The sequence below is a fragment of the Neovison vison genome, chromosome 6 (assembly GCF_020171115.1).
Source record: "Neovison vison isolate M4711 chromosome 6, ASM_NN_V1, whole genome shotgun sequence".
Lineage (NCBI taxonomy): Eukaryota > Metazoa > Chordata > Mammalia > Carnivora > Mustelidae > Neogale > Neogale vison.
Window position 1 is genome coordinate 199,441,670 of NC_058096.1, and position 26,311 is coordinate 199,467,980.

Here is a 26,311-nt window from a genome sequence, read left to right on the forward strand (position 1 = left end):
AAGCCTTTAAACAATTCCATTTACTTATTCTAGTTAACCATTACATCTCTTTGGCAAGGCCAAGAGACCCTCCTAGTTTTGAATAAGGAAGGTCTCTTCCTAGGGAGTTCAATTTTGGAGAACTGAGATAGAGTTCCCTTGAGTCCAAGACTGCCTGTGTAGAGAGGAAAAGGCTCTGGCCAGTACTGGCTCATTTTGGTCAGGCTGCAGTATTTCTTTGTCCTGAAATAAGGCCATCAATGGATTGTCGGGACTAAGTTATAACTTAGTCACATCCCAGTTCTGCTGTGGGAAGAGCCTCACAATCCACAAACATTATTCTCAAGATTCTGAAGTAAACTGACAAGAGAAGGAACATAATGGTTATATGTATTCCATTTTCATTCTACTGGGCTGTGGACTATATTTTTAAAAACTCTTGTCCTGTGTGCGTGGGTGGCTCAGTTGGTTAAGCGTCTGCCTTTGGCTCAGCCCCATATCCAGCTCCCTGCTCAGTGAGGAGTGTGCTTCTCCCTCTCCCTCTGGCACTTTTCCTGCTCATTCTCTCTCTATATATATAAATAAACAAAATCTTTATAAAAGAAAAAATCTTGGGGTGCCTGGGTGGCTTAGTTAGTAGGTAACTGCCTTCAGCTCAGTTCATAATCCCAGGGTCCTGGGATCGAACCCTGCATCAGGTTCCCTTTTCAGTGGAGAGCCCGCTTCTCCCTCTCCCTCCAGGTTCCCTGCTCAGTGGAGAGCCCGCTTCTCCCTCTCCCTTTGCCACTCTCCCTGCCTGTGCTCTCTCTCTCTTAAATGAGTAAATAAAATCTTAAAAAAAAAAGCTTAGCCCATTACTGATAGAAATCCATAAAAACTCATGAACCTGAACTCTAAACTATACTATACTATACTGCACTGTTTCTGGGACAGGACATGGGTAGAAATGTGTTTTGTATTATCCTTTATATCCTTTTGCATGCCAGAAATATTACATAGTATTTTTCAGTCAAAGTAAAAGTCAAAAAAGGATATTATAAATACATATTACCCAGGCAGGATTATGCATACATATGAATGTCTTATTAATGCAGACCAGTGTTTTATGTATCTACTCATTAAGAAAACAATATAGTTCCAGAAAGATCCACAAGTTCATGTGCCATACAATAATCATCACCCTCAAGATTCTACACAAGAAATAAAATATTAGAAATAAACAAATACAGCAAAGTTGCAGGATACAAAACAAACACAGAAAAACTAATCACATTTCTATATACTAATGATGAACAATCTGGGAAAAGGAAATTAGGAAAACAATTCCATGTGTAATAGCACCAAAAAGAATAAAATACCTAGGAATAAGTAGGCAACAAGTTGTGTACATGGGAAACTACAAAACATTGCTAAAAGACATTAAAGAAGTCACAAATAAATGGAAAGATATTGCACCCATGAATCAAAAGACAGTATTGTCAACAGGGGCGCCTGGGTGGCTCTGTGAGTTAAGTCTCTGCCTTGGGCTCAGGTCATGATCTCAAGGTCCTGGGATCGAGCCCCACATCAGGCTCTCAGCAGGGAGTCTGCTTCCCCCACCCTTCTCTCTCTGCCTGCCTCTCTGCCTACTTGTAATCACCATCTGTCAAATAAATAAATGAAATCTTTACAAAAAAAAAAAAAAAAAGATCACCTAGTGCAATCTACAGATTCAAAGTAATCGCTATGAAAAACTTGCTGTATTTTGCAGAAATGAAAAAAATCTACCCTAAGATTCCCATGGTATCTCAAGAAACCCTGAATAGCTATAACAATCTTGAAAAAGAACAAGAACTGGAGAATTAAAAAATGCTTTTAAAACCTACTACAAAGGTATGATAATTAAAACAGTGAGACAATGACATAAAGAGTCATATAGAACAATGGACTAGAATGGAAGGCCCAGAATTAAATACTCCTATAAACAGTCAAATGATTTTTGACAAATGTGCCAAGACCATTCAATTGAGAAAGAATAATCTTTTCAAACAAATGGCACTGAGAAAACTGGATATAAATGCAAAATATGGAAAAGAAAAAAACATCCTGTGTCTTATATTACATAATAAAAAAAAAAAAACTCTAAATGGATCAAAGACCTAAACATAAGAGCTGAAACTATAAAACTCTTAAAACTCTTAGAAGAAAACATGGAAAAGCTCCCTACCAGATTTGGCAATGATTTATTAGACAGGATATCAAAAGCACAGGCAACAAAGGAAAAAAACAAAAACAAAAACATAAAATGAACTTCATCAAAATTAAAAGCTTTTGTGCATCAAAGGGCTCTGTCAAGCAAATGAAAAGGTAAAATGAAGCATGATACAAAATATTTGCGAACAATATATCTGATGAGGTATGCAAAATTTATAAAGAATGCCTACAACTCAGGGCACCTGGGCTCAGTTGGTTAAGCAACAGCATTGGGCTCAGGTCATGATCCTAGAGTCCCAGGATGGGAGTCCCGCATTGGCCTCCCTGCTCAGCGGGAGGTTTTTCCCTCTGACCCTCTCCCCTCCATGCTCTCCCACATATAGAAATAAAAATTTTTTTAAAAAAAGAATGCCTATAACAATGAAAAAAATTTTTTTTCAATGGGCAAAAAACTTATACTTCTCCAAAGAACATACAGAGATAGCCAATAAGCTATGAAAAAAAATGTTCAACATTACAAATTGTTAAAGGAAATATAAATCAACACTACAAAGAGCTTCTACTACGTCACACCTATTAGAAGTCATCTATTATTTAAAAACAAAAAGTTGATGAGAATGTGGAGAAATCAGAACCTTTGTGCACTGCTGATGGAAATGTACAATAGTGTAGTAACTATGGAAAACAGGATAGTAGTTAAACATAAAATTACCAAATGAAAATTGGTAAAAGTCTGGGGTGCCTGGGTGGCTCAGTCAGTTAAGCATCCAACTCTTGACTTCAGCTCAGGTCATGATCTCAGGGTCATGAGATCAAGACCCACATGTGGCTCCAAAATAGGTGTGCAGCCTGCTTAAGATTCTCTCTTTCTGGGACGCCTGGGTGGCTCAGTTGGTTAAGCAGCTGCCTTCGGCTCAGGTCATGATCCCAGCGTCCTGGGATCGAGTCCCACATCGGGCTCCTTGCTTGGCAGGGAGCCTGCTTCTCCCTCTGCCTCTGCCTGCCATTCTGTCTACCTGTGCTCGCTCTCTCTCCCTCTCTCTCTCTGACAAATAAATAAAATCTTTAAAAAAAAAAAAAAAAGATTCTCTCTTTCTGCCTCTCCACGCTCCCCCTCATACCCCACGAGCTTGCATGTGGTCTCTCTCAAAAAAACAAACACAAATTTTTTTTAAGATTTTATTTATTTACTTGACAGAGAAAGAGTACAAGCAGGGAGAGTGGAAGAAGGAGAAGCAGGCTCCCCACTAAGCAGGGAGCCCAATGCGGGACTCGATCCGGGGACCCTGGGATCATGACTTGAGCCCAAGGCAGACGCTTAACCAACAGACCCCCCAGGCACCCCACAAAAACTCTTTTTTTTCTCCCTCTTCTTTTTTTTTTTTTTTTTTTAAAGATTCTATTTATTTATTTGACAGAGAGAAATCACAAGTAGGCAGAGAGGCAGGCAGAGAGAGAGAGAGGGAAGCAGGCTCCCTGCTGAGCAGAGAGCCCGATGTGGGACTCGATCCCAGGACTCTGAGATCATGACCTGAGCCGAAGGCAGCGGCTTAACCCACTGAGCCACCCAGGCGCCCCCTTTTCTCCCTCTTCTTAAATAGGAAAGAAAATTGATAAAAGCTTAACCAAAAAATTAAATATAAAATACCATAAGATCCAACAATTCCACTTATGGGTATATAGCCAAAAGTACTAAGAACAAAGCCTCAAAGAGATTATACGTAATGTTCATAGCAGCATTATTCCACAGTAGCCAAAAAGAGGTAACAACTCAAATGTCCATCAACATATGAATGGATAAACAAAATGCAATTGTTATAAATACAATGAAATATTATTTAGCCTTAAAAAGGAATGAAATTCTGATACAGTATAGAACATGGATGAACCCTGAAAGCATTAAGATAAATGAACTTTGTCAGACACCAAAGGGAAAATATTACATGATTCTACTTAAAGTTATTCAGAATAGTCAAAATCATAGGCAAACTAGAATGGTTTCCAGCAGTTGGGGGAGGGAAAAATGGGGAGTGTTTAATGGAGACAGTTTCAGTTTGCAGAGATGAAAAAATTCTGGAGGTGGACAGTGGTAATGGTTGCCTGACAATGTGAATGTGCTTAATCTCTCAATATGGCACATTTAAAAATTATTAAAATGGTAAATTCTATGTTATGTATCTTTTGCCACAATAAAAAAAAAAGGTTGAAAAGGAATAAAAATAGGGGGTGCCTGGGTGGCTCAGTCATTAGGCATCTGCCTTCGGCTCAGGTCATGATCCCAGGGTCCTGGGATGGAGCCCCACATCAGACTCCCTGCTCAGTGGGAAGCCTGCTTCTCCTTCTCCCTCTCCCACTCCCCATGCTTGTGCTCCCTTTGTCACTCTGTCTCTCTGTCAAACAAGTAAATAAAATTTAAAAAAACAAAAAAAATGAAAATAGAATTTTTTACTGGACAAATGCAGAACTATGGTATGGTGGTAGCAAAAGAAACTTAAACGCAGAATAGTTCAAAATTACGCAGTATAAAAGAATGTCTGGGTTGAACAATATAGGGGCCATTCCACTGGGGGAGGACATGTAAGACTGAGAATCAAGAAAAGAGAGGAAGGAAAGCTGCTGAGATGACAGACCCGGAACAGTCTCATAGCCCCAAATGGATCTGCTTTGTTAAGTTATAAATAGAGTAAACCTTCATCAAACACTTGCTAGTTGTCAGTCACTGTTCTAAGCACTTTATATACACTACCTTGTGTTTTAACAAAATTGGCCTTGGTGATTCTGCCTGTAACCAAATTTCTGCTCCTCTTAATTACATGAAAAGTTTAACTTGATATTCAAATAATATAAATAGTTCTGGCTATGGCTTGGATTTCTGAAACCAACTGTTTTCAGACATTTAAGAAGGTGGGTTTTTTAGTTACACAGTTAAATTCACTTCCCATCAATAGCATCTCTCCAATATCTTAGCACACGCATATAAAAATGCATAAAAACGGTACTTAAAATACTATGAAGATGAGTAGATAATCATATTCTTTAACCACAGGCTGTCCAGCCTTACATTTAGTGTGTATTTTTCTTTTTAGTCTTTCTCCCATCCCCAACTCCCATCTCTACTGCAAAATATAAATAATTTTACTGGTTTTTTGGATTATAAAAAAAGATGCATGCTAGCATTTAAAAATATATACAAAATGTAAAAACACCTAAAAATAGCCTCAAATGGCTATTTGTATTAGCAATCATACTATGAATTACACAAATAGCCTTAAAAATAGTGCAAATTAAGCAATAAATAATATACTAACATTTCAACACAGACTTTTTTGCAAACTGAGAATACCTTAATATCTTTAGTATTAAAGATTCTTCAATCTTAATGTTGAAATGTAAATAAACTAACAACTGATTCCTACCAACTTCATGAATAGCTTTAGCTGCAGTTTTTAGTAGTATTTGCATGCATTAATTTTTAAACTTTACACTTAAAATTATCATGCAGGGGTGCCTGAATGGCTCACTCAATTAAGTGTCCAACACTTGATTTTGCCTTGGGTCATGATCTCAGAGTGATGAGAGTGAAGCTTGCTGAAGATACTCTCTCCCTGTACCGCTGCTGCTCCCCCACCTTAAAAAAAACTTACCATCCATAACAAAAACAAACAAACAAAAAACTATCATCCAGAACTATAGATTTTTGCAAAATGTCTTCTATCAAGGCTAATTTACTGCCTTTCAATAGTCAAAGTGCTTTTCGGAACGTGGAAAAATATAATTCAGATTTCATTCCTTCATTAATGTAAAAATTATCAACAACTATAAAACTCTATGATATAGGCAGTCAGCTCTATATGGAGCAGAACAAACAGCCATGAAAGCCATACAAACAATCTAACTTGGAGGGATTCTATAAGAAATCTACCAGTGCTGAAAATGTCTCCCGTCAGAATCATCCCCTTTAGGTTACTATTCTATTTTCAGAATACATTTGTTAAAAGCAAGTGTTCACTAGGAACGAACAATTACTATATGCATATAAAAGAAACAGTTCATAACTTTTTTAAATTTAAGGAGCATAGTGCATTCAGTAAAAATTAACCTATAATTAAAAATAAGAGTATTAAGGTCCCCTCTTTTAAGGAAAATAGGTAATATAAAGATCAAGTATTAAAGGACTTCTATATTCAAAGTAGTGACACCTATGACTTACCTCTAAAATCTGACTAGCTCTAGGTAGTGGGTGCCCATCAGTCTGGACCACTGTTATCTGACTGGGAGACTGTGACAGAATGCTGGAAGAGCTAGCACAAGTCTAAAAACAAAGAGAAAACAAGGGTACTTTTTCTCTGTATAGTATTAAGCACAGACAAAACTTAAAGGTCACTAAAACACTACCTGAGGGACACCTGGTGTATACTTGTGCTTGATAAGCAATCACTTATGTTTGATATAACTTTGTGGCAGATACCACATGATCAGTGGTAAGAGTTTCGTGGTCATCTAAAAATTTGCAGAGCTCTTTTACAAGAGCCTAAACAAGGTGCCTCAGGCCTCTACAATTACCTACATAGTAAGACAATTTACAGAATGCAAATAGATACCAGATGAGGTCATAATTAAATTCAAAATAACATTGTTTTACAGTAACATAGGAAAGATAATTTTTAAAAAGCTTTATGATATAAATATGGCTTAGCATTTTAAAAAGTAAAATTAAAATGTCTTATATTCCATAAATGCTTCACTTTGATACTCTTACCTTAGGCTGGTCAAGAATTTGAAATTTTTCCCATACTATTTTATCACTGTCAAATTTTTTCCAAGGATTGTTCCATTTTTCAGAAGCTTCTTTTTCTTTCTTCTTTAAAGCAACCTGTTCATCTGTAAATAATGTCCTTTTTTAAAAAATGTAAAAAAACTGTAAAAAAAAAATCATGTAAACAAATCATGACCTTCTTAAAGAGCGGAGATTCCAATACAGATCTAATCAAAATTGTTTTTTAAGGAGATTAACTCACAAGACAGAGAAGAATTTTAAAAGATATGGAAAAAAACATTTAACCAGAACCAAACTTAAGTATGGCACAATGGATATAAAATGTTTATTATAATTAGCAATAAAAATCAAGGATCCTAGAATCAAATCCAAGTTCAACCACTTCCTAGCTATGCAACTGTGGGCAAATTGCCATTAGCGTTCTTAAAACTCAGTTTCTTCTGTAAAATGTGAAGTGTCTCTTCCAGTACAGGGTCTAGCTCAAAGTAATATGAAATAAATATTAGCCTTTGTTATTCATAACTGCTGAAGAGTAAAAAAAACAAAATCTTGTGTCTAACAAACTGATATAAAAACTAGGCCTGAAAAGCATCAGTAGTTCTTAAAACTCTGGAGATATATAAACTTAAATTTCAAGAATATTAATGAAAGCGTGACTTCAACAAAGAGAGATCAGTTTTTTAAACAGGATCAAATATAAGAAAGTCAATCTTTTACAAAATAAAGCATAAAACACTTCAGTTGTTTCCAAGTAGTTCCATCCAACTTCAGAAGTTTGGTATTATAGTTCGATAAGCAAAATTTGTACTGAAAGAAAATATTTAAAACTGAAAATATGATATACACACATCAAATCTCCAAACCTTCAGATACTGCTACTATACATTTAATTTCTTCAAACTTCTCTGTTACCTTAACTTCCAACACCAATTCATGCCTTTTCTTCTGCTTATCTCTTTTTTTCTATCACCCGTCTCCACGGTGTTATGACTGCCTCATAGAATTTCCTATGAGGTATTTCCTACCCATAAAGATGGGTAAAGCCCATCTTTATGCTTTTAGTACAGTTATTCTTAAGAAGTACAACTGCCGGGGGCGCCTGGGTGGCTCAGTTGGTTGAGCGACTGCCTTCAGCTCAGGTCATGATCCCGGACTTCCAGGATTGAATCCCGCATCAGGCTCCCAGCTCCTCGAGGAGTCTGCTTCTCCCTCTGACCTTCTCCTCTCCCATGCTCCCTCTCACTCATTCTCTCTCAAATAAATAAATAAAATCTTTAAAAAAAAAAAAAGGGAAGTACAACTGTTACTTCACATATTTTCCAAATTCTGACACGTGTTTCATAAATCTAGCCCAAGAAGAAGCAAGAGTTTCTTAGTTACTATCAATATTTTAAGACTAATAGAAAACATAAATTTTTCTGTTACAAGGTCTTTGGCTGAAAAAAAGCAATAAGCTTGTTTTTGTATGGAATATATTGATACCATATTAATGATTCTCGGTCAGAATGTTTTATTTTAAAGAAAGAACTCTATTTTTAAATCAAACCATCTTTAAATCCATAGGATTTCTTCAATGGAGAAATATGAAAATGGATTCTCAGGAAATGAGAAAAGTTTAGGAATCTTTGAGCTCCGGAATGATACTGAAGACAGTAAGGCTTATTGCTCACCTCTGGTCTTCTAGTACACACCAAGAGACTACCAGACAAAAGGCACAACCTAAAGGAATATAAAACCACAACGCTTTCTACATATATCAACAAATTAGTCTAGATGGTAAATGTTATAAAACGAAATTTTTTTATAAAATCATACTGAAAAAATCTATTTCAACCTTAATATATACTCCTTAAGGCAACAAAACTATAATAAAAGGTATAAGAATTATCTACCAAGCTCTTTTCTCCACTGGGCTTTTTTTGCTTCCAACAAGCTTCTGTCACGTTCTCTTTCCCCCAGAGTACTGAATATGTCAGCTGGTTTCCACACATTCTCTCTAAAACAACACAAAAAAATAACAGAAATCTTGTATGTTTCTATACAAGCTACTCCATAAATATTAAGTAATAAACTTAAATAGCTTTCAGTCTTCAGACTGAAAATTTCACATGAAATTCAAAGAAAAGCAAAACCATTTTCACAAGACGACTCCACTAGAACAGATATGAGTTACATACATGGCAATTTTCTGCTCATACTGCTTAGATGTCTCTTGATTTGTACTTAAAACAGATTTATTTTCATCTAGGAGAGATGAAAGCGTCTCAGTTTTCTGGAATACTCCCATAACGTTCTCATCCTCTGGCTGATTGGAAATATTGTTTAAATGTAGATTGCCCTGACCTAGGGGGTAAAAATGCACGTTTTAAAATGAACACTAAAATCGCATGTATTACAATACCTTATTTTGGCATACTGCTACACACTTTAGAAACACTGCCTTAGGGGCGCCTGGGTGGCTCAGTGGGTTAAGCCGCTGCCTTCGGCTCGGCTCATGGTCTCGGGGTCCTGGGATCGAGTCCCGCATCGGGCTCTCTGCTCAGCGGGGAGCCTGCTTCCCTCTCTCTCTCTCTGCTTGCCTCTCCATCTACTTGTGATTTCTCTCTGTCAAATAAATACATAAAATCTTTAAAAAAAAAAAAAAAAGAAAGAAACACTGCCTTACACATTAACAAAGTAATCACCTCTCACAGCAGTCCTTTAGTGGGTATTATGATTCCCTTTTGTCAAAAAAGGAAACTGAGCCCAGAGGTTAAATGGTCCAGTGATATGGCCATTGCTATATAACCTCATGTGTCCAATATGAAAACAAACAACAACAAAAATCTTCTATTTACTCTTACAGTATTTTTACCAATAATATAAAACACAAATCAGAACTTAAAGAATAAATGCAAATAGGTTTATGAAAAACTCATCACCTTGTCTTTATTTTTCTCATTTAGGTGGAAAATCAATGAAAAACCATCTCTATACCTCCATTATATCTATTCCAAATATTTCATATAGGCTCCTATGCTTGGCTCAGAAATTGTTCTAGTTCTTCTTAATGTGCTAGTTTTCCCAATGAGGATAAAGTGTATATATATATATATACACACATATATATTTTTTAAAGATTTTATTTATTTGACAGAGATATCACAAGCAGGCGGGTTGGGGGGGGAAGCAAGGTCCTCGCTGAGCAGAGAGCCTGATGTGGGACTGATCCCAGGACCCTGAGATCATGACCTAAGCTGAAGCAGAGGCTTAATCCACTGAGCCACACAGGCGTTCCGAGGAGAAAGTGTATTTAATATGCAGGTCACTGTATGATTAGACAAATTCTACCTTCAACTTTGTTGACATTCTCTCTCATTACATGCTTTAAGTTTTTATCTTTTGTTCTCTTGGCTACAATTCTAGCTTTAAAGACCCAGCTCCCTCATTTTACAAAGAATAATCTAAACCAAGACAAATTACTTCAACTTGAACACCTTGGGAATACACAGAAGCTTACCTAGTCCCCAGATCATTGTGGGACCTCCTCCTGGTGACGGTTAATGTTATTTTTATTTATTTCATTATTGCCTAACAAAATTTTAATGACATTTCTATTCATATTAATTCCTTAGCTCAACACTAAAGAAATCAGAAGACTTTTAAAAACATAATACAATGCTCTGGCTAATGAAACAGAAGACATGTAACATTGTTCTATTCCTTCCAAGTCTGTATTTTCTTTTTAAGATTTTATTTATTTATTTGACAGACAGAGATCACAAGTAGGCAGAGGCAGGTGGGGGGGGGCGGGGAGCAAGTTCCCCGTTGAGCAGAGAGTCCGATGGGGGCTCAATCCCAGGACCCTTAGATCATGACCTGAGCCGAAGGCAAAGGCTTAACCCCCTGAGCCACCCAGGCGGCCCCCAAGTCTGTATTTTATATTGGTTAAAAAGACAGTGCTGCCAATCCTTAGCAGGGATTAAAGGTCAGGAAAAGTACAACGCAGGGGCCAGGAAAACAATCCTTTTCAGCAACTCAAGTCAAATATTCAAAATAAGGTTTCTCCAATTTTTACTAGAAATACTATACTGATTTTTTTAGAACATTTTATATAATTATTTTTTTAAAGATTTTATTATTTATTTGGCAGAGAGAGAGAGAGATCACAAGTAGGCAGAGCAGCAGGCAGAGAGAGAGAGGGGAAAGCAGGCTCCCCACTGAGCAGAGAGCCTGATGCAGGGCTGGATCCAAGGAACCTGAGATCATGACCTGAGCCGAAGGCAGAGGCTTAACCCACTGAGCCACCCTGGTGCCCCTATGAAATTATTTTTAATGTAAGAAAAGCTTTCTACATTTCGGAATAAGTACAACATCTTTTTGTACTAAGATTTTTACTCTAGAATCCATAGAACTGGGTTTCTTAAGGCTATTGTAACATGACTGTAATATTCTGAGCATTAACCTTAAAATATGGCATATTACAGCTATAAAAGTAATTTTGCATGAGAATATTCTCTAAAAGAATATTTTAAAAGACTGCTACATGGTAAATTAGAATTTCAGAGGCACAGTTATGTAAAATCCAAAGAATGAGAAATTCTAAAACACATACTGGTAAAATTAATATTAATTAAAACTTCAGAAAAACCTTACTTTTTTCTTCCTTTCCATTTTCAATCAGGGAAACAGATTTATTTCCTTGGTTCACAGTCATCAAAATCTGTTGTAGTTGGTCTTGTGTTAGACACACCAAACTGCTCTTCATATTTTCAGCTGTGATGTGTTTTTTGCAAAGCTTCTGTTTAGCTACTACAGATGTATTTATGGTGTTTCTAGTCTTCTGTATATTGGGGGTTGCAGATGAAATCTCTTTCTGGACATAAAGACAGTCTTTATCTATACACTGCTTGCATAAATCCTTAGTGGGTGAAAAAGTCATACTATTTTTTTCACCTTTTGCCAGTGAAGTTTCTGAACCCATTCTCTTCTTTTGCAAAAGTTTTCCACTCCTGATACAAGTATTTTGTGTTGATTTGAGAATGTATCCAGTTTGTTTTGTTCTTAAAGGACATTTTGCAAGCTTGGTCTTATTTCCCATCTGTTAAAACACCAAAAATTTATTCTTTATAATAGTCCGTGAAAAATCAACAATTATCTTTATATAATCTGTGACATCAGGCCTCTAAACTTTTTTCCATTTTGCTGTTAAGACACTATCTCCATGAGACACTAACATTTAACTTTTCCAAATCTTCACTTGAAAGCTTCATCAACAACTGGAAATTACGATTTTATTTCAACATAATGAATTCAGAAGTTTGATTCTAGTTGTTACAGGACATCTTCATTCTACTTCGACTTTGAATCTCATGTCATGATTATGTCACTCAGACCACCTCTTTTCTTTATAGGTATCTATAGACCTGTGAGTTAGTAACATAGGTTAGTTATTTCTTGAATAACTTAACTTGTGGGTCAACGTCCCTCTAACATAACTCCTATCTTAATTATTAGTGCTTTCATATCCACATCAATCATTCTTTCAATTTCCTGGCCTCTCATTTCTTGAACTCTGCTCCTATATTCTTGTCCTCCATGCTACCTCAGCTACTTATTCTCATAGTGACAGCTTATACTAACCTTGTAACTACTCCTAACTACAATCCCTCCATGACCTGTTTCAAGTATGGCACAATGACCAACACCCAATGTTTGCCAGCTCACTTTTCTTGCATATCCCAATTCTGATAATTCTTTAACTCAGCTGGGATCTATTATCTATTTATCCTACCACCTTCTTCTTGTCCTCCCTTACCAATCTTAAATTCCACAATTAACCAAAACCACCACCACCCTGTATTCTCAACTCCTCTGCTATAACATATATGCTTTGCAAATCCCCAGACTGGTAAAATCTAACTCTTCACCTACTCTGTGTCTACACTCAGGAAGAAAAACACAAAGCCACAATATCTAGTTTCACTTTAAATACATAAACCAAAACAACAATTCTGCCCTTCATGCTACTTGGCAGTTACACATTTCACAAATTCATTAATTCTCTCACTCAAAATTTTAACAATTTCAACTTTCTCCTCTTTCCCAAAACTAACACTTTCCCTTTCATACTTAATTCTCAGCTGAAGATCTTGATTACTACTGCACTGACAATCTTACAGAGAAGCATTCAGAAAAAATTTCCAAGTTTCTACTACTAAATCTGTACCAGCATCAGTACTCATACAAACTGCCTATACTCCTGTTATTTGTAGATACTCCTATAACTCCTTTTTCTCAGGGATCTTTCTCTAGCAATCCTTTGCTTTCTCCTGAACCAACTGTTTCTTTCCTGCTAGATCACATCTTTATCATCTTTAAAAGTACTTGATACTGGGTGCCTGGGTGGCTCAGTGGGTTAAGCCGCTGCCTTCGGCTCAGGTCATGATCTCAGGGTCCTGGGATCGAGAGTCCCGCATCGGGCTCTCTGCTCAGCAGGGAGCCTGCTTCCTCCTCTCCCTCTGCCTGCCTCTCTGCCTACTTGTGATCTCTCTCTGTCAAATAAATAAATAAAATCTTTAAAAAAAAAAAAAAAAGTACATGATACTACTTTCTCATCTCCCACAACCCCATTCCAGCCAAGCTTTCAACACCACCATTTCACCAAAGCTGCTCATCAAGGTCATTAATAACTTTACATTGCAAATTGTGACTGTTCTTCAGATCATCTTACCAGACTTACTAGCAGCATGTGACACAGTTGATTATTCCTCCCATTTTGAATCACTTTCTCTACTTCATTTCCTGAGGACTCCACAATTCTGGTTCTTGCTGTTCCTTCTCAGTCTTCACTGGCTGGCTCCCTTTCCCCCAGACCTCTTAACAATTGCTTAGTCCCAGAATCTCTTAGCTCTCACTTACCTCATTCACTTGTTAATTTCATTTACCTTTGTGGTTTTAAGTATTATCCATATGCTGATGACTCCCAAATTTGTCTCCAGGATGGACCTCTCCCCTAACTTGAGGTTCCACCTCCCTATCCAAACACTTCCACTGGGTTATTAATAGCCATTTAAAATAGCATGCCTGGGGCGCCTGGGTGGCTCAGTGGGTTAAGCCGCTGCCTTAGGCTCAGGTCATGATCTCAGGGTCCTGGGATCGAGTCCCGCATCGGGCTCTCTGCTCAGCAGGGAACCTGCTTCCCTTCCTCTCTCTCTGCCTGCCTCTCTGCCTACTTGTGATCTCTCTCTCTCTGTCAAATAAATAAATAAATAATCTTTTAAAAATAAATAAATAAAATAAAATAGCATGCCTAAAACCAAACTCTTGATCTCCCACATGCCCCTAAATAACCCTCCCTTCATTTTTCCCATCTCACCTACCCGTGATAAAAATTTTGGAATTATCACCTCTCTCATATGCCATACTTTAATCAGACCTTGTTTTGCTCCATCTTCAAAATATATCCTAAATCTGACCACTCCTGAAAAACTCTTACCATCCCTCTACCTGAAGACATAAGTTCTTGCATGAATTACTGAAAAGCCTTCAGATTTTCTTGCTTCTGCCCTTGCTCCCCAATCTGTTCTCTAGACAGCAGCCACAGTGAGTATCTTAAAAAGTTAAGTCAGATCATGTTGCTTTCTTCAAAACTTTCTAATGGTTTCTCACCTTAATTAGGAGGGAAAACTGAGTCTACCGCCATACCGCCATACCACCCTGAAAGCGCCCGATCTCGTCTGATCTCAGAAGCTAAGCAGGGTCGGGCCTGGTTAGTACTTGGATGGGAGGAGGGAAAACTGAACTCAATACAATAACCAAAACAGACCTAATGATCTGTGCATTCTTCACACTTTATCCCCTTATCTGATCTCTCTGATCTCATCTTCTATCCTAGCCTCCAGTCATATGGGCTTCTTGGCTATTCCTCATATTCATAAGAGACTCCAGTTTTAGGCCTTAGCACTAAACAATCCCTCTAACTGGGACACCCTTCCTTCAGATTCTACATGGTTCATGCACTCAACCAACATCACTAACTCTGTAAGGTCTTCTCTGACCATCCTATTTAAAATTGTAGATTTCCTGTTTTTTTTTTTTTTTTTCGGGGGGGGGGGGGGCGGATAGTTGTAGCAGGTTTCTCACACTCTCTCACACTCTCACCTATCTAGCATACCCTTTCCCAAGGACTGCTGTGCCCCTGTAGTGTGCCTCTCCCCCTTTCTCTCCTTTATTTTTCTCTATACCACTTTTCATCTTGTAACATTCTACATTTATTTTGCTAAATGTATGTCCATTTAACTCCTTTTCCAATGCAAACTCCCTAGGGCAGAAATTTTCGTATACTTTGTCCACTGCTATCTATAACCCCAGTACAGAACACAGAGTAGAACAGAGTAGGTGTTCAGTACATTTTTTATTATCCTCAACTATACCATTTTAAAACTGAATTATCTTTCTCTCCCATACTTGTTCCCTCTTTCAAAATATCCCATTTCTGTGGCACTGTTTTCTAATCTCTCAGACCAGTAAGCATGGAGTCATCTTTAACTTTATCCTCCTTCATGGTCTTCTTTAGCTTATGCACAAGTATTGGTCATTTCTTCCTTCCAAATATCTTTTTCTCACCATTTACAGGATTATAAGCCTAAATTCAGGATTTCATTACAACATTACTAGATTATACCCTGCCTATCTCATATCTTTCCTCTGTTTAACTACTGTACATTTGGCAAACCCAATTAAACTAAAATAATTCAATGGTCATTCAATCAAAATTCACTGTTGCTTTTTATGTGCTCACCAATATGGAAAAGTGCTAGATAAAGATTAGTAACATACTTGCCGTCAAAGAGTGAGGTAGATGCCACATGACTTTCACCCAGCTTACATCCCAACTCTCCCTGTCCTTCGTAACTTACAAAATATATAACCATATGTAGACCAACAGCCAGTCCCATTTCACCCTACTATTCAAAATGTACCTGTACTATCAGCCACAAGATCTGCTTATTTTCCTCTTCATCTCATCTACATCCTATTTGTTCCTGGCCTTAGGCTTTTAATAACACCAGTACCACAATGGAAAATGCCTTTTTACCCTCCCAACTTAGGGCTTTTTTTAAGATTTATTTATTTATTTTAGAGTAGACAAGGTGGGGATCCAGGGGGAGGGAGAGACAGAGTCTCAAGCAGACTCCTCAATGAACACAGAGCCCAGTGTAGGGCTTGACCTCACAGCTCTGAGGTCATGACCAAGCCAAAACCAAGAGTGGGACGTTCAAGTGGCTATGCCAACCAGGTGCTACTAAGGCTATTTTAATACAACTAATTCTCTAAGAGAGATGGCAACCTCAAATACCTACTGTAAATTAGGCTTGGTAGGAACTGGGATGAGCTGAAAATCATTTTTCCATCTAAAGGAGGCAACCACAACTCAGAACCAGCCTACACCTCCAAAGAGGAATTTTAGTCTACTTGCTAGATTACCCACTATTTCAAGAGAACCAAAAAAGCCAGATTTACATTAAATTTTCCAATTTTTAGATAGTTCACTCTAGTTTTTACTTTACTATGTGGATTAAGCAAATTATCAGCAGATTGCATACAGCTTACACAGCTGAGCCCTACCTCCTCAGTCTCTAACTACAGCTACTGTGATGTCACCTTTCTCTGATTCCCACTGGCCTTTTTTGGGTCACTGATAGTTGAACATTTCCTATCTCTAATCAGTTGCTCATTCAAACTACTAATAAGTACAGTGCATACCATTAACATATCCTGAAAGTCTCCCATTTCTGTCCCCTTTTCCCCATTTCACTAACCACTACACATATTCAGGAACACCTAAGACTCTCCCTGAACTCTAACTGGTCCATGACTGGTCTCCCCATTATAATCTGTCCTTCACCACACTGTCTGAAGCCCTTTCCTACAACACAAATTATACTGTATGGACTTCTCTTTTCAAAAATTCTTTAATGCTCATATACATAAATCAAGGAAGTTCAAACTGTCTGAGTACACATTTAAACTCTGTAAGGCTCCCTTCCCTCCAAGCTTTATGTTCTACACTTCCCCAAGATACCCACTATTCCCCAAATGCAAATTATGCTATCTTGGTGTTTTGCTATTTTCTAAGGTTAGAATATACTCCCATACCTACTTACCTATAAATATCTGCCTCATCTTTTAAGTTCTAATTAAAATGTCACCTCGTTTTATGAAGCTTTCCCTGGTCTCCGCAAACCACAAAGAGATGCTCTTTGCAGTGTTCTCTGCCTTTTATAGAACTACCACGGCACACATTATATTCTAGTTTATTGTAGTTATTTACCTGACTGATAACCCCACATTCAGAAAATAAGGCCTAGGCTTTACTCATTTTTCCCTCTCAGTCACAGAAGAAATACGAGTGCCAAGAACGGCACTCCACTAAAATTTTACAGCTTTAATAAATCCTTGTTAAATAGAAACCTACTAACTGGAGTTCTAATTTAAGTTCAATTATCCCACCACATTCAACTTACAAGAGAAAAAAATATACCAAAAAAAAAAAATCTTCTAAAAATATTTAATAAGAAGGGGGAAAAGGGCAATGATCTGGCATGAAGTCCGTATATATTCAACTCAAGTCTGATTACTTTTTGGGGGGCGGGGCCCAGGAAAGGGAGAGGGAGAATCCCACGCAGGGTCCACAACCAGCTCAGAGCAGGGCTTGATCTCACAACCCTGATGTCATGACCTGAGCCCAAACCAAGAGCAGGATGCCTCAATGATTGAGCCGCCCAGGCAGCCTCTGATTATTTTTTGTAGCTAAACAGCAGGAAAAAAAAAAAAAAAATGAATGGAACCAGCAAAAAATCATGACCTACCAAATAAACATTCAATCATATTCAGGTTACTTCATAAGACAAAGCAATCTAGCCCAAATAATTCCCCAAGCGTTTATTGGATCAGATGATTTTTAATAGATGGAAGAATAGTCTTCATGTCTCAAACATTTTTATGTAGCAAGCTGGCTCTTTTAACTAGTTTTAATTCTACCATTATTTTTCATAATATAAACAAAGTCCAAAGCATTTGTTTAATATTGGCTGAGTTTACCATTTATATGGGGCCAAGATCCAAGGCCAGATAAAACCAGAGAAAAGTAACATTTTAAGTTATAAAATATGCTACCTAACACTAATACTCTATACACCCTTTAGTGTGTCACTACTCTGGTTCTCACATGTAGAAATACCTGTGAAAAAATTTTTAAATGTTTAATATTTCAACTAATTTGTGAGACAAATGCATAAGCATTTGGAATCTGTAAATTACTCATGACACTGAATCATTAGTATTTCTTTCATTTCTCCTCCTATAAGCTTAAGAAATTGAGCTGGTAACCATTTTTACTTTATATTCCTTACACAGATTCAAAAAAATGCAGAAGGAATTTTGAAAAAAATTAAGAAAGTACTCTGACCATACGTGTTTAACTTGATGATGCAAGTTCAGTTGTGTTTAAAGAAGACACTATGACAATATGTCACTATGACTACCTCAACCTGTGAGGTAGGGGAAAACCAGAAATGCAGATAGGTGCTGTAGTCACTCAGGAACTTCTCCCAGCAGAAAAAGAAAAGCACTATGAAAAGAGAATTCACCAGTAACTTATGGAAAAGAGAATCCAACATACAGCTATATAACCGAGATCTGGGAGACTGAAAAACAGATTTAAGCAAAAAAAAGATAAGCACTACTCTTTTTGTTCTTTTGTCTTCTGTAAATAGCAAAGAAAAAAATAAGGAGGATCTTAGCAACCCCTATAAATACGGGAAGAGAAGCTACTTAAAATAAAATCAATATAGAAGGGGGACTTAGGTTGCATCAGTAATTTTTTCCAGCTTTATTAAGGTATAATTGACAAATAAAATTTGTATATATTTAAAGTGTACAACTTGATTTGATATATGCATACACTGTGAAATAGTCACAATCCAGTGAATTAACATATCCATCACCTCACATAGCTACCATCATCAGTACTCTGAAGTCCCCAAAGCAAGAGGAATAAAACCAAATAATTTGCTCTAAGAGAGTAAATAATTTAACATTGGCTGAGACACATTATTCTAGAAAAAAGAATCCTAGAAAAAAATATTTCTAGACTACTAGCAAAATCTTGTAATGATTTTATCAGAAACCATCATATGTTCTAGGTTGGTTAAAAAGACTGAAATGTCTTCACAAATGTGGAAGCTAGAGCAAATCCATTAAAGACATCAATGGAAGGAGGGGAAAAGTGAAAGAGAAGAGATCAGGGGAAGATGGAAATCAACTATGACAAGCAGCTTTTTATCTAACATCTCAAAAAGGGGTGTAGTATTTGCTACTGTGACTCAAATAAAATAATTAGTTGCAGTATTTTAATAGAGCAGGACCTGTGGTGCCTGGGTGGCACAGTCAGTTAAGCATCCAACTCTTGGTTTCAGATAAGGTCATGATCTCAGGGTCCAGAGATGGAGCCTAGAGCTTCATGTGGTGCTCCGCACTCACTGTGGAGACAGCTAAGTCTCCTCTCCCTCTGCACCCCCCAATAAAATAAATTTTAAAATTAAATTTTAATTTTAATTTAAAAAAAAATAGTGCAGGACCAGGAAAAATTATACAATTTGTATTGTGACTAAAAAAAAAGCACACAAGGTATATAGCTATATACCATATTTAGAAAGAAGTAACTTTTACAGGTAGCATGTGGAATTACTCTGATTATCATCACCCACTTATGCTGGATACTCAAGCAACTTCACCTTGATTAAACCTGGAAAAAATAGCAAAGCCATCAAGAGCTTAGTGAAAAGTACACCATCCAAACTGAGCTCTATTCAAGAAACGCAAATTAAAACTTCAAGATGCTACAAAGATAAAAGAAAAAAGAGGACTACAGTGAATTTTGGAGGAGTTGAAATTTCTGCCGATACTAATCTAAAAATGGAAAAAGAAATAGGGAATAAGAAAAGTAGGATATCAAAAAGTTGTTAAAGTGGTAAAGGTATTTTGGGTTGCTGATAAAAATAATTTAAAAGGAAAATTATCATTAAGTTCAAGTATGATCTCTTAAAGGAGAAAGCAAAATGCATGTATGAATTTGTGAATCAAATTCACCATTTTGGTGTGGGAAAATGGAATTTGAGTATGAAAAGAAAAATGTTTTCATTTTAAAGTGAATATATATTTTTAAAAATCTCAGGAACTGCACTGAGTTAATGTTATATGCACTGCATAATAACTACTAAATCTACATTAAAAATTAAACAAAATTAAAAATTCACTTCCTAAGTTACACTAGCCACATTTTAAGTGTTCAGTAACTACATATGACTAGTGATTGGTTACCATCTTGGAAAACACTAATCTTAGAACATTTCCATCATCACAAAAAGATTTATTAGACAGCACTGACCTAGAGAAAGAGGTTCTGTATGACTTTTTAAACTGAAAAATTATGATCCCATTTCTGTGAAAGGACCAGCCTGAAAGCAAGAGAACAATAACTTCTCATCATTATCTCATATCCCTTATAATATATTGACAGGAATTATTTTCAAACCACTGTAAAAAAAAAAAAAAATACCACATTTTACATTCAAGAACATGTCAGTTCATTTGGCTTACCTTCACAGAATTTTTTGATTTACATTCTACAAAAGAAAACAATAATTACTGAACTATCAAACAAAAACATACTAAGGCAGTCATAAAAGAAAATTTTGATTAGCATTGTTTTAAGAAGATATTTAGTAGAAATATTAACCCCCCAAAGCATTAACTTTAGGTCCTGTCTGAGTATTCTAACTTTTAGAGTATAGTGCAAGTATTTCCATTTCATTTCTGTTTATTTTCCAAGGTAGAACTATAAACAGATCAGGGAAAAAGAAAATAATGTGAAAAAGAGGACTACCAAAGTATACGGAGTTTTAAAATTAAAACCTAAAAACTTTAGCAACTGTGGTCTTACTACAAATTTTCTATAACAACACATTTTACATGTACAGAACATAATTACATAGATTTCATCTAAGTTATTCATTAGGCAACATATTAAACATAAATATACTGAAGCATTAAGTTTTATGAATAAATACTGACAGTGGTAAGCAGAGATGTAATCTGACTTGACTTGGCTAAAAATAAATCTGAGAAAGTTAGCCAAACAGCTTTCTGCAAAGTACCATTTAAATATTACTCTATTATAAGGAAAAAGTATATTAAACTCATATAAATTTTATCTAGGAATTTAAAATTAACATTTTAGATTCTGATAACACAGCATACCATATGGAGATAATATTAACTTGGTTTTTCCATCCAACAATTCAGTTTCAAGCTTTAAACCATCTCTGCAAAAATAAAAGAAAGTTGTCATTTTTAAGAAGCAGCAACATTTTTTTTTAAAGATTTTATTTATTTATTTGATAGAGATCACAAGTAGGCAGAGAGGCAGGCAGAGAGAGAGGGGGAAGCAGGCTCCCTGCTGAGCCTGATGTGGGGCTCAATCCCAGGACCCTGAGATCATGACCTGAGCCGAAGGCAGAGGCCTAAACCACTGAGCCACCCAGGTGCCCCAAGAAGCAGCAACATTTTAAATAGAAACGAAAGGCTCATTTGAATCTTGAAAGTAAATATGTTCTTTTGAATTTATACAGGAATCTTGTAAACAGTAAGCCATTCTTTTAATTAAAAAACGTTTTCCAATCCAAGATAAAACTAAACTCTAGAGCGAGAAAATTCCTGAAACTTTCCAATAATGCAAAGCATTGTTATCTTTAACATGAAACTTCATTTTCTTACTGGTAAGCAACAATTCAATCATCATAGCATCACTTAAATCTTACAACTCGAGACTGGAGAAAAAAAAAAATTCTGTTACCAAAACTCCCCACCTATGTTAAAGGAGGAAAATGTATCTGTTTACCAGTTTCATAATGATCTCATGACTAACTCATTCTACAGCATGCCACAGCTTTGAAACTGAACTATAACACTGCCACCAGGATTATTAACTTTTTTTAGCATAGTGACAGTTCGTTACTATCACAACAACAAATCTGTAAAGAACTCTGGCTGCTCTAATTTATTTGTGCATGTTCAATGCAAAAGCACAAAGTTAACAGCAGACACTGCCAAGGAAACTTCAATGTAAGATTCTAATAAAAAACCACTGAAAACAAAAATAGTTCCCATTTAATTCACTGTTTCCTAAGGGGGGGGTGTGTGTGTCACTAATCCATCAATTGGGACTAAAGTGCTGTCCAAGAGACAGAATTAAATCCAGCGGGCCAGACAAAGAAGAGAAAGGTTGGGAAAGGTCTGACTGGGAAGAACGAAATTTGCAGGGCCGCTCAGTGGAGGACATCAAAATACCCCAACTTAATTCGTCAAGATAAAATACTGGGGGAAAAAATGGGTTTTAAAGATTTCCCTGAGGCAGGGTTAGAACAGTTCATGTTTACGTCAGCGAAACTGAACCAACCAAATGAACCCGACAAGTATGTCAGTTCAGCATGACTGCACTGTAAACTCCTTCAGGGGCTGATGTCTTCTCTCTCTCTCTCTCTCTCTCTCTCAGAGCAGAGAGCCTGATGTGGGGCTCGATCCCAGGACCCTGAGGACACAGGGTCCTCAGGGACCCGGAGGACAGGTTGTATTCTAGAACACAAAATTCATTTGCTCAATGACGTGCAACAGTCTGAACTTGGTGGCTTTTCATCTTCTTAAAATATGAAACTTCCCAGGGAAGAAAACCCTGCAACAGTCCTTTTTGACTCAACCGCTACTTAATGAGCCAAGCACTGGCAGCGCCTCGATCCCTGAAGACCCGGTTCCTAGCATTCCGAGGGTTAAACTCATTTGGGCGCTCCGACAGCCTAAAAAGACGCCAAAGCCAGAGGCGCTAAGTACCGGAGGCCTATGCCAGGATTTCTCCCAGGAAGCCGCTAAGCTTTATCTCTCCATCTGCCCTCTCCGGTTATCGTCTCTTCCCCGTCACCACCCCGAGGTCAGTGACCGGGCGGAAAGAGGTCCCGGGCAGATGCACTCCGAGTTATGATGTGGAAAAGCGACGGCGGTGGCAAAGGCCGTCCCGGGCCCCTAGCGCCTAACCCCTCTCCGCTTCGGGCAGCCGGGCAAAGCCGCTGAAGGCGGCGCAAGCTGCGAAGGTGTTCCACGAAAGGCTCCAAGGGACCAACCCAGCTTTAATCCCACCTTCGCTAAAGACCACCCTTCTTGGCCCAGCTTACCCCAGGTTCATGGCCTGACCTCTCGCTCTCTCCACAGGACGCGCAAACTCTGTGTACGCCGGTTGCCGCCGCCGCTCAACAAGCGCTGCTCCGATTGGACACAGTGATGCCGCCGAGCCGGAAGAACGGACCAATCAAAGTGGGGCGTGCTGGCGGGTGCGCTCACAGGGGAGCGAGGCTGCAGGGGCAACTGGTGGTGTTTGCTGGGCCTCGGGCTCTCTACTCTGCCTCTCGGGTGCTGAGGCTCTTGGTTTCTCTTGTAGCACCCCGATTTCACTCGGATCCCTCGGAGAAGCACCTCAGCTCAAGTGTAGATGGCAAAAATGTGGAGAAACAAAAAGCATAAGCTTTTTAGGAAATGAACATTTTATATTTGCAGGAGAGGTTATTGGGGTATAAAATAAGGTGGAGGGCAGGCTATTGGGAAGAGACTCCTAGATTGGGTACAGGGTTTGTCTAGTTTCTGGCTCTGACCTCGACATGAAGCCTGGTACATTATAACTCTTTGTAAATTGCAATAATTAGGGGCACCTGGGTGGCTCAGTCGTTAAACGTCTGCCTTCCGCTCAGGTCACGATGCCAGGGTCCTGGGATCCAGTCCTGCATGGGGCTCCCTGATCAGCAGGAAGCCTGCTTCTCCCTCTCCACTCCCCCTGCTTGTGTTCCCTCTCTTGCTGTCTCTCTCTCTCTGTCCAATAGATAAATAAAATCTTTAAAAAAAAAATAAATTGCAATAATAAGGAGTACTCAATAAATTTAGCTCTTTTGTTCCAGACAAGAATCTAAGCACTTTGTTACTGGAGCTTTACAACAACATTCCTGAGGTGCAGAGAGGTTAAGCAACTTGTCCAAGGACTATCAAACACCCCAAAGTCCTTTTGTGTTCAGAACTAGTGTATGAGTCTAACTCCCGTTCGTTCTTAAAAATCTAAATTTAAAAGTCGTTTCCTCCAAGAACCTCCTCTGGAAGACCCTGCTGGTAAATCAGGAACCCATTTCTCTATCCCCCCCCAATCTCTTCCCTTTTGATCCCCATAGTAATGCATTTACAATCCTGTGTCAGAGTGAGCTTCAGAAGGGCAGCCAGTATCTTACATACTTCCCTGAGCACGTGACTCTGAACATTGTAGACAGTAAAACTTGTGAAATGAAAGAATAGCAAAAATAAAAAATGCCAACTTTATTATGTTGATGGAATGCTATCTCATGATGAGGATCATAATGCAATTACTAAAACCTCACAAGTATTTTCATCTGTCTGCTCATAAGATTTTTATGAACTGTAGTTGTAATGAATGAGACACAATGAATTCTTAGGATACATTCTGTGAAAACTCAGAGATCTTCTTTTCTTTTTTTTTTTTTAAAGATTTTATTTATTTTATTTAACATATAGAGATCACAAGTAGGCAGAGAGGCAGGCAGAAAGAGAGGGAGGAGGAAGCAGGCTCCCTGCTGAGCAGAGAGCCCTATGTGGGGCTCGATTCCAGGACCCTGGGATCATGACCTGAGCTGAAGGCAGAGGCTTTAACCCACTGAGCCACTCAGGCGCCCCATAACTCAGAGATCTTCTAAAATTCGTGTATGTCCCTGGTCTCTGGAAGATATACTTAAACAAGCACTTGTTAATTAACTTGACTGAATAAATGAACATGGATCGATGTACATTTGATCCCTTGCTTTTGTATGTGTGTATTGTGTAAGGAATACTTATCTTTGCATAGAAAAAAAAGACAAAAAGGATTTAAACCAACATGTTAACAGGAGTATTTCTGGGAGATACAATGGTGTGACTTTCAAAATGTTACTTTGCTTCTAACTTATTATTACAAAAATATTTAAATAAAAAATTACAGAAGGGTGCAATGAACACCTGTATATCCTCTACCTAGATTTGATGATTGTTAAAATTTTGTCACATATGCTTTCTCTCTCTTACTCTCTCTCGGCACACACGTGGACAGGCACAACCATACACTGCCCCTACCACACACCTTTTTTAGCATCACTATTTACAAGTTACAGATGTTCTAACACTTTGCCCTTAAACACTAAAGTCACTATCTCCTAGGAATAGGAAATTCTCTTATATAACCATAGCACTATTATTGTACCTAAGAAAATTAGCAATTTCATGATAACATCTAGTGTTCTGCCTGTATTTAATTGTCCTCACTATCCTAAGAATATCTTTGATTGCTTTTTATTTAGAAAGCTAGAGTCAACTAAGGAGTACAGATTATATTTGGTTGTTAAATATCATCTCTCTCTCTCTCTCCCCCACGCAGAATAACAACATAGTATATTTATTAGTAAATACTTAGCCAATCTCTACATCTTTTATTTTTATTGTGGTAATAAAATAAAATTTTCCCTGTTAACCATCTTCAAGTGTACAATTCTGTGGCACAATGTTGTGCCAAATAGAAACTGTACTCATTAAGCAATAACTTCCCATTTCTCCTTCTCTGCAACCCGCTGGTAACCTCTAATCTCATTTCTGTTTCTATGGACTTGCCTACTCTAGATACGTCATATAAATGGATTCATACTGATATAGGCTGGACAGGTCCGAGGACCTTGATGGGGTCCCACAGAACCAGCCAAGAGTCATCTTACCAGAGAAAGGAATGCTTGTAAGTCATTTGGTTGTCTGATTCTGCTGAATTTAACTTTTGAGTAAGCCAAACTTAAGGGCATTGCAGAGACCCTCCTAACATAATAAGAGGTATACATCTTGCCTATGCAAAAGTAAACAAATATGGCTATGATTATTTGAACTGTTTGTATAAAAGCATTAAAAAAAGAACTCCATGCTCTTACTTTGCTCAGTCATCTAAACCCCAGATGTGTAAATCATTTCCATTTCTTTGTATACTGTATTTTCTTTTTTCTTTTTTTGAGGATTTATTTACTTATTTGCGGGGGGAGGGCAGAGGGAGACAGAGAGAGAGAGAATCTCAAGCAGACTTCCCACTGAAAGCAGGGCTCAGTGTGGGGGTCACTCTCACAATCCATGAGATCATGACCAAAGCCAAAATCTAGAGTTAGACACTTAACCAACTGTATCACCCAGGTGCCCCTATATTTTATT

General features: G+C 37.7%; 1 protein-coding gene across 10 annotated transcripts in view; it reads right to left on the bottom strand.

Annotated features, from left to right (window-relative positions):
- The window catches only part of CCDC66 (coiled-coil domain containing 66), a 54,865-nt gene extending 31,582 nt beyond the window's left edge, over positions 1–23,283 (bottom strand). For 2 of the 10 annotated variants that reach the window (XM_044253341.1, XM_044253340.1), the window contains exons 1-8: positions 23,218–23,283; positions 21,254–21,318; positions 20,594–20,619; positions 11,585–12,029; positions 9,127–9,292; positions 8,842–8,945; positions 6,932–7,053; positions 6,383–6,484 (exon numbers count right to left, since the gene is read on the bottom strand). In XM_044253341.1, coding sequence (XP_044109276.1) covers positions 6,383–6,484; positions 6,932–7,053; positions 8,842–8,945; positions 9,127–9,292; positions 11,585–12,029; positions 20,594–20,619; positions 21,254–21,318; positions 23,218–23,228 — 1,041 coding nt within the window. In that variant the 5' untranslated portion in view covers positions 23,229–23,283. Of the gene's footprint in view, positions 1–6,382; positions 6,485–6,931; positions 7,054–8,841; positions 8,946–9,126; positions 9,293–11,584; positions 12,030–12,165; positions 12,355–20,381; positions 20,531–20,593; positions 20,620–21,253; positions 21,319–23,217 lie in introns of those variants that run through there. The other 8 variants (XM_044253346.1, XM_044253344.1, XM_044253347.1 and 5 more) reach the window with 8 other exon arrangements.
- Between the last annotated feature and the right edge of the window lie 3,028 nt (positions 23,284–26,311).